The 11,201-nt window shown below is 44.7% G+C and overlaps 1 protein-coding gene across 1 annotated transcript; it reads right to left on the bottom strand.

The window, feature by feature from the left end:
• Positions 1–2,052: 2,052 nt before the first annotated feature.
• LOC141197767 (uncharacterized) lies at positions 2,053–10,947 on the bottom strand. Its single transcript, XM_073662857.1, has 5 exons — positions 10,865–10,947; positions 6,143–6,258; positions 5,834–6,013; positions 5,637–5,760; positions 2,053–3,609 (listed from the first exon to the last, which is right to left on the bottom strand). The coding sequence occupies exons 2-5, from the start codon at positions 6,218–6,220 to the stop codon at positions 2,546–2,548; spliced, it is 1,446 nt and encodes a 481-aa protein (XP_073518958.1). The 5' UTR covers positions 6,221–6,258; positions 10,865–10,947; the 3' UTR covers positions 2,053–2,545.
• Between the last annotated feature and the right edge of the window lie 254 nt (positions 10,948–11,201).

Genomic DNA, 11,201 nt, shown 5'->3' with positions numbered 1-11,201 from the left:
ACAAAGTGTGAGATCTGATTTGGCTAGGTGAGAGGCTCTGGATTGGGGTAACGTTTCTCCTTGTGGAGAGTGACACGCCAGGCCTGGCATGTCAGAGTGAAGAGACTTATAGGCCATGCATACTGCTCTGGAAAACTCAATTGAAATAGACTGTAATAGTAGTGAGCTAAGTAAGCTGATCGCGGAGTCCTATTCATGGGATATCATACAATGTGCTTATCAATAATGTCCATGGCTGAGCAGTGCTGGGAATCATCCAATGCTACTTATCAATTGTGCTCAAAAGCACAACTGCATAGAGACCGCAGCATCTGCCATTGTTTCATAAGCTTGTAACGTACCCTTTGTACACGGTAGATGGTGACTGCCTTACACCAATGTTCTCAGGAATACTATAAGCCTTGCCAAAATATTTGTATCTGTTAATAAAATAATGTAATGTGATATGTTCTGAGACTGACATTGATCCTGTGAAAGGTGGGTTACATCTCCGTTATGAAACAGTCATGGCCAAAAGTTTGGAGACCGACACAAATTTTGGTTTACACAAACTTTGCAGCTTCCGATTTTATAGCGGCAATTTGCATTAGAAGGGTGTTTCCACGAACAAAGTATCAACGGATCTTGGAAGAATAAAAAGTTCCACAAGTTCCTGTGCCGAGATAATCTTATAAATGTGCCCCTGCTGTGTACTGTGTAATGGCTGTGTCTGATCACGTAGAGCTGCTCCAGTTCATGGTCGGCACATACCACAGCTCCTGGCCAGGGAGAAAAGCATATGTCAATTAAGAAACGTCTGTTTGCCTGCCTTCAGGTGCCTTGTGCGCCTCTTAAAGAATTACATGCGCTACCTTCATTAAGAATGTAGTGCAAACGCCCTTTCATTTATTTGCCAATTTTATAGTCAAATAGATTTGTACGTAATCTCACGGTAAAGCGACATTTTTGGAATGAAGATTTCATAACACGGAGAGGAGATTGACAAAAAGAAGAATAATGCCTTTATTGTCTTCATTTTAAAGAATAATTGGCCCTAACCGATTAACAATGAAATGTTGATGCGGAACATTTTCGGATATCCATGTCACATTTCTATCCGGTCCCGTCAAGGACTGATGCAGTGGACTGGTTCAAGAGTCACTACAATTAAGCTCCAGAGTTTCATTTTGGCATAGCTGTCCATTATGTTTGTTAATTTGATGGAGTGCTTTTGCGGCACTTTTTTAGGTGGATTTTGGGTGGAATCTGTCTAAAAAAAAGACGTTGTGGACACATAGCTTTCAGGTATGAGAACACAAAATCCTTTCTTTAGGTGGATTCCACCAGCCTGAAAAAGTGCCTCAAAACTGACGCCCAAAATGAGCATAACGATATTGTGTGCACATGTTGACTTTTGGTACTTCTTTTTCCGCTTCGGAAAACATCAAGTGGCTAAAAGAAGACCTGCGATGTTTATGTCGGTCTTGATGAATCCGGCTCGTGTGAAAACTGTTGCGCGTCTAGCCACAAATCTTACTCTTTCTAATGTAAAAAAGACACATGTCATCATGAATTAAATGAGCGGTGGCGTCACACCCCTGCTCAGCCCATTTCGGTGCAGCTGGGCAAAACTGGTGAGAAAATTACAAAAGTATCAAAAAATTTTGTGCAACTCCACATTGCGCAAAAATTTTTCAAAGAAATTTACACCAGAATTCTAGTTTAACTGCTCTGATGAATCGGAGCCATGGTGTTTCCTTGGGCATTTTGACATGAAGAAAAAGACAACTTTTCAAATAAAAACTGCTTGGGGAAATGCTCCACCTTTGGGAACTTTTTGAAGTTTTTCTTTTTCTGAATACATCAGTAACTATCATTATAATAATGTTGGAATCTGAGAGTCCTCAGTGGTTGATACCTTTTAATGGCTAACTGAAAAGATGGTAAACATAGCAAGCTTTCGAGACCACTCAGGTCTCTTCTTCAGGCTAATAATAGATTATTAGCCTGAAGAAGAGACCCGAGTTGTCTCGAAAGCTTGCTATGTTTACCATCTTTTCAGTTAGCCATTAAAAGGTATCAACCACTGAGGACTCTCAGATTCCAACATTGTTCTATCTACTGGCTAACACGGTATAAATATTCTTTACCTTATCATTATAATATAATTTTTCCCCACACATGCTGTCCTTGTTCTATAATTTACATGTCCAGTATTCATCCATTAGAAATGGATCCAGTGAACTAAAAAAACTAGATCAATTTCAAACTAATGAAAAAATTTATATACTATAAAACTAATAAATCATTGCAGTCAAAGAGAATGTAACAAATGGATTCAGCAGCATTCAGTTTTTTTTCCACCGGACAAAAATCTTAGGCAGACACACCTCAGTATCAGTAAAACAGAATAAAAAATTGAGTTATACTTTCTCCATTATGGAACCAATAAAAACTGTTCCAGCCCCCCTTAAAAAAAGCACCATAATATAATTATGGCTGAACCCTTATGTGAGGTTTTTGATGGTCAGTAAGACACGATCGTAAAAAAATTTTTGCTTTCTGATCATGAAAATGGCTTCTCCCCTGTGTGACTTCTTTGATGTTTAACAAGATTTATTTTAGCCCTATAACATTTCCCACATTCTGAACACGAATACGGCTTCTCCCCAGTGTGGCTTCTCTGATGCGTAACCAAAGATGATCTACGGCTAAAACATTTCCCACATTCTGAACATGAAAATGGTTTTTCCCCCGTGTGAATTCTCTGATGTATAACAAGAGCTGATCTCCACCTAAAACATTGTCCGCAATCTAAACATGAATGTGGCTTTTCCACCGTGTGATTTTTTTGATGCCTAACAAGGTCTGATCTTGAATTAAAACATTTCCCACACTTTGAACATGAATTTGGCTTCTCCTCTGGGTGTATGCTCTGATGTGTAAATAGATCACAAGAAAATGCAGATGGCTTAATCTTGGTGTGAATTTGAAGATGTCTAATAAGCTTTGCTTTCCGGATAAAACATTTCCCACATTCTGAACATGAATACGGCTTCTCCCCTGTGTGACTTCTTTGATGTCGAACAAGATTTATTCTAGTGCTATAACATTTCCCACATTCTGAACATGAATACGGCTTCTCCCCAGTGTGGCTTCTCTGATGTATAACAGAAGCTGGTTTATTACTAAAACATTTCCCACATTCTAAACATGAAAATGGTTTTTCCCCCGTATGAATTCTCTGATGTACAGTAAGAGTTGATTTCTGTTTAAAACATTTCCCACATTCTGTACATGAATATGGCTTCTCCCCTGTGTGAATTCTCTGATGCATAAGAAAATCTGATTTATAATTAAAACATTTCCCACATTCTGAACATGAAAATCGCTTCACCCGTGTGCGACCTCTTCTCTCTTTAACACCCTTTCTGTGACTTTTACTTTGCTTAACAGTCGGTAATGAAGAAGATAGGACCTGTTGACCAGACAATAGATTTTTGCTGTCGAGGATTGAGGGTATATCTTGGATAATGGTATGCTCTTCATGTGTATCTGGTGTGATACCATGATCTCCTGCTTTATGTTCTGAAGATATAAGATGTCTCTTTGAGTTCCTACTGAAGACATCTACCAAAAGTAGAACAGAGTTAGTTTGTAATAACGTAACCGTAATTTTTTATTGTTAAAGGGGTTGTCACCTTTCAGAAAAGCCTGATCGTTGGGTGCAGTTTGTGCATTTTACTCACGATCCCAGCAAAGTGTTCTTTAAGCACCATCTCTAATACCAAGGGTGATTATTTTCTTCCGATCGCGGGGTCTGATATTGGCCGCAGCGTTGACGCCAAGTTGACAATCTCGTTGGCTCTGCTCGTGTTGACGGCATGCCCTGCTCAGCACTTCTGTTCTCACTGATTGGCTGCAGCACTGATGACGTGACGTTAGTATTATAGCTAATATCAGACTCTTGGACCATTGACAAAAACTCACCGGTGAACAAGGGGACGGTTATTATTTATTTTTTTATAACAAACTGCATCTGTGGTCTGGGATTTTCGAAAAGGGAACAATCCTTTTAAGGTTTATATTATGTTTTATAACATTTCAACAAAGATAATCTCCATACAGAAGTAGAGTAAGAACTGGTGTATAGCTTGGATACCTGTTAATACCTACAGGAGCTAAACTCTCAGGATATATAATCCATACGGCATTCCAAGATTCCTTAAAACATAACTTTTAATAATTATATAATTAAGAGTTACCCAAGCCAGAAAAGACCATGACAACAAAATTGACCCAAAAATAAGGCCTACATCAATATATTGGTAAATGATAAGCCTATGTGTGGGTATAGAACACATCAATTACAAGCTGTACGGATGTCACGTTCCATGGGGTTCCTCTGGTAGCAAAAATAATGATCCTGTCGTGCCGCATCCGAACAAGAACTGCACCCAAGTAGAGCTCTAATGATGTTTACCCCAGAAAAAAATCCCTCCCGACGCGTAGTTATAAGAGGAGCACCGTGGGGGTATTACTTCTAGAATGGGGCCAAATACTTCCCAACTTTCAAAGAAGAGAAAGAGGGAAAGATTATGAGACAAAATTTTTGGGCACGCCTTTAAGCACACCCTCTTACCATTTCATTCTACCTTCCACACAAAGAAAATGATGGACAAAACCTTAAAAACTGCTAAACCTATTTGTTGTCCTTTTCCTTTGTAGGAACAGAACTATGGAAAACAGACTGGGGACGGATTCACCACTAGAAGCCCAGGAGCGGAGCCCAACTGTCACCACTGACGATAATGAGTTCTGTCAACTTTCTGTCAAGATTCCCATCATATTTCTCCTCAGAGTTCCTCGCTGTCCTCAGGCCGTCTCCTCAGAGTTCCTCGCTGTCCTCAGGCCGTCTCCTCAGAGTTCCTCGCTGTCCTCAGGCCGTCTCCTCAGAGTTCCTCGCTGTCCTCAGGCCGTCTCCTCAGAGTTCCTCGCTGTCCTCAGGCCGTCTCCTCAGAGTTCCTCGCTGTCCTCAGGCCGTCTCCTCAGAGTTCCTCGCTGTCCTCAGGATGTCTCCTCAGAGTTCCTCGCTGTCCTCAGGCCAAGGAACATTGTAAATATGAACGTCACAATATACCCAGGACCAAGGTCATAGAGGAGCATCTTAAAAGGGCTTCCTTCTTTCAATCTTCTGTACAATCTCCTGTTCCTGAGTTACAAATAATATAATCAGCATTACCTTCCCCCCGATCCAGCGCTGGCTCTCTACTGCTGCTCCGGTCTTATTTACAGGCTGATCCAGTGAAATCACGTCTGTAGCGTCTGTGACCGCTGCAGCCGATCACTGATCTCTATGTCTTGTGCTGACTAAATCGGCCTCAGCGCTGAGCTCAGGGAACTCATGTGCTCAGATGTGACGTCACCAGGGCGGCATTTATAACAAGGCACATCAGGGCACAAATTATATAAAAATTTGAATTACCCCATTTTTCACCTGTTAAAAATAATAAACTGTAAAAAAAAAAAAAGTATATAATTGGTCTCGTCACATCCATATAAGACCAATATGTAAAAATATAAAATTAACCAATTGCTGAATTCATTCTTTACATACAGATAATTATAGGCTGTGTGTATTTAGTCCTGTCTATTACCTGGAGATGTGAGGGGCTGGGGAACCTCCATCGTGACGTCCTTGTACAGATCTTTGTGTTCTTCTAAATACTCCCACTCCTCCATGGAGAAATAGACGGCGACATCCCGACACCTTATAGGAACCTGACACATACAATGATACCGTCATCCCCCGATCCCTCCATAGCGTTACTGTATAATGTCCCAGCAGTGTCACCTCTCCAGTCAGCAGCTCAATCATCTTGTAGGTGAGTTCTAGGATCTTCTGGTCATTGATGTCCTCATGTATCAGGGGAAGGGGTGGACACCCCGTGATTTGGCTCAGGGGTCTTCCCCATCCCTCAGACACAGGGTCCTGACAGCGCCCACTAGAGGTCTTCTTCACTACTGTGTAATCCTGGTTATGGAGAGACACATTAATAAATCTCACTCCAGACATTTCCAGAGTCCTCACCTCTCCAGTTCTGTCCATCTGTTATTCCCATAGATAAGAATGATGTAATGTGACGTCATCAGAATCTCTCACCTCTCCAGTAAGCCGGAAGAGGATCTCCAGGGTGAGGTGTAATATCCTCTCCGCCATCTTGTCTCTGTCCATATCCATCCTTGAAGCATCAATGTAAATTTTGGAGAAGATATCAACTAAAAAAGTTAGCATTTATCAGAAACCTGATTGATAAATTCATACAAAATAGGCAAAAAAAAAAAACCATTATTGGAACGGTGATGCTTATAAAATCTGGTGAAGTGACCCATAAATGAAGATCTCAGACACAAAGTGCCTTTGTCTTATCGGTTGGGTCACAAAAGATTTAGATCATGGAGATAATGAATATGTGGAAATCAATGTCCTCCTGTGATTTGTACCATGCAGTGAACAGAACAAAGGATGAACTCCGAAGAATAAGGACCGAAAAGACGTCTCTGAGGACTCGATGAGGTCCGATCACTCGCGGTGTGACCTTACAAGGACATATTATATTATTTGGGGATATTGACATTTCTGGGAAACTAGTTGACCAGCTCGTTTACTGAAGTGAAAGGGTCCGTGAAGGTGATGGACTGTGTCCGACATCTGTGTGTGGTCTATTATATACGGATCAATTGTAATTTTTGTGTAAAAGTAATGTATGTGAAAAAAGGGTTAAAAAAATATTTTTTTTGGAGACATGCACGTGTGAATGAAGCCTAATCCTGACAGACAGTAATGGGGAATCTCCACGTACCTCCACCTGCAGAGCCGCTACCACATCATACATCCTGTATAAGGGGCATAATGGGGGCATTACACTGTGTGGGGGCATCATACATACTACATAAGGGGCATAATGGGGGCATTACACTGTGGGGGCATCATACATCCTGCATAAGGGGCATAATGGGGGCATTACACTGTGTGGGGGCATCATACATCCTGCATAAGGGGCATAATGGGGGCATTACACTGTGTGGGGGCATCATACATCCTGCATAAGGGGCATAATGGGGGCATTACACTGTGTGGGGGCATCATACATCCTGCATAAGGGGCATAATGGGGGCATTACACTGTGTGGGAGCATCATACATCCTGCATAAGGGGCATAATGGGGGCATTACACTGTGTGGGGGCATCATACATCCTGCATAAGGGGCATAATGGGGGCATCATACATCCTGCATAAGGGGCATAATGGGGACATTACACTGTGTGGGGGCATCATACATCCTGCATAAGGGGCATAATGGGGGCATCATACATCCTGCATAAGGGGCATAATGGGGGCATTACACTGTGTGGGGGCATCATACATACTGCATAAGGGGCATAATGGGGGCATTACACTGTGGGGGGCATCATACATACTGCATAAGGGGCATAATGGGGGCATCATACATACTGTATAAGGGGCATAATGGGGGCATTACACTGTGTGGTGGCATCATACATCCTGCATAAGGGGCATAATGGGGGCATTACACTGTGTGGGGGAATCATACATCCTGCATAAGGGGCATAATGGCGGCATTACACTGTGTGGTGGGCATCATACATACTGCATAAGGGGCATAATGGGGGCATTACACTGTGTGGGGGCATCATACATACTGCATAAGGGGGGCATCATACATACTGTATAAGGGGCATAATGGGGGCATTACACTGTGTGGGGGCATCATACATCCTGCATAAGGGGCATAATGGGGGCATTACACTGTGGGGGGCATCATACATCCTGCAAAAGGGGCATAATGGGGGCATTACACTGTGTGGGGGCATCATACATCCTGCATAAGGGGCATAATGGGGGCATTACACTGTGTGGGGGCATCATACATCCTGCATAAGGGGCATAATGGGGGCATTACACGGTGTGGGGGCATCATACATCCTGCATAAGGGGCATAATGGGGGCATTACACTGTGTGGGGCATCATACATACTGTATAAGGGGCATAATGGGGGCATTACACTGTGTGGGGGCATCATACATCCTGCATAAGGGGCATAATGGGGGCATTACACTGTGGGGGGCATCATACATCCTGCAAAAGGGGCATAATGGGGGCATTACACTGTGTGGGGGCATCATACATACTGCATAAGGGGCATAATGGGGGCATTACACTGTGTGGGGGGCATCATACATCCTGCATAAGGGGCATAATGGGGGCATTACACTGTGGGGGCACCATACATACTGTATAAGGGGCATAATGGGGGCATTACACTGTGTGGGGGCATCATACATCCTGCATAAGGGGCATAATGGGGGCATTACACTGTGTGGGGGCATCATACATCCAGTATAAGGGGCATAATGGGGGCATTACACTGTGTGGGGGCATCATACACACTGGATAGGGGGCATAATGGGGGCATTACACTGTGTGGGGGCATCATACATACTGTATAAGGGGCATAATGGGGGCATTACACTGTGTGGGGCATCATACATACTGCATAAGGGGCATAATGAGGGCATTACACTGTGTGGGGGCATCATACATCCAGCATAAGGGGCATAATGGGGGCATGACACTGTGTGGGGACATCATACATCCTGCATAAGGGGCATTACACTGTGTGGGGGCATCATACATCCTGCATAAGGGGCATAATGGGGACATTACACTGTGTGGGGGCATCATACATACTGCATAAGGGGCATAATGGGGGCATTACAGTGTGTGGGGGCATCATACATCCTGCATAAGGGGCATAATGGGGGCATTACACTGTGTGGGGGCATCATACATCCTGTATAAGGGGCATAATGGGGGCATTACACTGTGTGGGGGCATCATACATCCCGCATAAGGGGCATAATGGGGACATTACACTGTGTGGGGGCATCATACATCCTGCATAAGGGGCATAATGGGGACATTACACTGTGTGGGGGCATCATACATACTGCATAAGGGGCATAATGGGGGCATTACACTGTGGGGGGCATCATACATACTGCATAAGGGGCATAATGGGGGCATCATACATACTGTATAAGGGGCATAATGGGGGCATTACACTGTGTGGCGGCATCATACATCCTGCATAAGGGGCATAATGGGGGCATTACACTGTGTGGGGGAATCATACATCCTGCATAAGGGGCATAATGGGGGCATTACACTGTGTGGGGGCATCATACATACTGCATAAGGGGCATAATGGGGGCATTACACTGTGGGGGGCATCATACATACTGTATAAGGGGCATAATGGGGGCATTACACTGTGTGGGGGCATCATACATCCTGCATAAGGGGCATAATGGGGGCATTACACTGTGGGGGGCATCATACATCCTGCAAAAGGGGCATAATGGGGGCATTACACTGTGTGGGGGCATCATACATCCTGCATAAGGGGCATAATGGGGGCATTACACTGTGTGGGGGCATCATACATCCTGCATAAGGGGCATAATGGGGGCATCAAACATCCTGCATAAGGGGCATAATGGGGGCATTACACTGTGTGGGGGCATCATACATACTGCATAAGGGGCATAATGGGGGCATTACACTGTGTGGGGGCATCATACATCCTGCATAAGGGGCATAATGGGGGCATCATACATCCTGCAAAAGGGGTATAATGGGGGCATTACACTGTGTGGGGGCATCATACATCCTGCATAAGGGGCATAATGGGGGCATTACACTGTGTGGGGGCATCATACATCCTGCATAAGGGGCATAATGGGGGCATTACACTGTGGGGGGCATCATACATCCTGCAAAAGGGGCATAATGGGGGCATTACACTGTGTGGGGGCATCATACATCCTGCATAAGGGGCATAATGGGGGCATTACACTGTGTGGGGGCATCATACATCCTGCAAAAGGGGCATAATGGGGGCATTACACTGTGTGGGGGCATCATACATCCTGCATAAGGGGCATAATGGAGGCATTACACTGTGGGGGGCATCATACATCCTGCAAAAGGGGCATAATGGGGGCATTACACTGTGTGGGGGCATCATACATCCTGCATAAGGGGCATAATGGGGGCATTACACTGTGTGGGGGCATCATACATCCTGCATAAGGGGCATAATGGGGGCATCAAACATCCTGCATAAGGGGCATAATGGGGGCATTACACTGTGGGGGCATCATACATACTGCATAAGGGGCATAATGGGGGCATTACACTGTGTGGGGGCATCATACATCCTGCATAAGGGGCATAATGGGGGCATCATACATCCTGCAAAAGGGGCATAATGGGGGCATTACACTGTGTGGGGGCATCATACATCCTGCATAAGGGGCATAATGGGGGCATTACACTGTGTGGGGGCATCATACATACTGCATAAGGGGCATAATGGGGGCATTACACTGTGTGGGGGGCATCATACATCCTGCATAAGGGGCATAATGGGGGCATTACACTGTGTGGGGGCATCATACATCCTGCATAAGGGGCATAATGGGGGCATTACACTGTGTGGGGCATCATACATCCTGCATAAGGGGCATAATGGGGGCATTACACTGTGGGGCATCATACATCCTGCATAAGGGGCATAATGGGGGCATTACACTGTGGGGCCAGTAAAGGGGTCCTGTACTATGAGAACAATACGTTTCCTGCCTTCCTGTCTCCATAGTTGGGTCGTATGTATCTATTACAGGAAACAGAACAAAAACCTTATGATTCTTATAAAGGGGCAACACAAGACCCCAAAAGAGTCTCCATGCTGAAGGGGTTAATGCCCCCTGCGCCCAGTAATGGAGACTCCACATACCTCCACCTGCAGAGCCGCCACCACATATATGGCTGCTCTGTGCGCACAGGAGCTGTGATGAGGTCACAGGAGGGGAGGAGTCAGGCGTCACATGATCAGGGGCCTCAGTGGATGCAGGACTCTGCTGTGCTGGTTGTCATGGTGCTGGATGAGCTGAAGTTTATGTGTGGGGTCAGGAGGGGAGGAGTCAGGGGAGGAGTCAGGGGAGGAGTATATATAACAACCAGATGAGTCCTCAGTCCTGTCACAAACATTTAGTGGAGGGAAAGGACTTGTGTTACTTCTCTAAACCTGCAGTGAACAGAACTACATCTCCCATCATCCCCCGGGAGGTAGA

The sequence above is a fragment of the Phyllobates terribilis genome, unplaced genomic scaffold (assembly GCF_046119375.1).
Source record: "Phyllobates terribilis strain yellow unplaced genomic scaffold, ASM4611937v1 Scaffold_86__1_contigs__length_6382490, whole genome shotgun sequence".
Lineage (NCBI taxonomy): Eukaryota > Metazoa > Chordata > Amphibia > Anura > Dendrobatidae > Phyllobates > Phyllobates terribilis.
The sequence above is the reverse complement of the archived record's forward strand: the minus strand, read 5'-3'. Positions and strand labels throughout refer to the sequence as shown.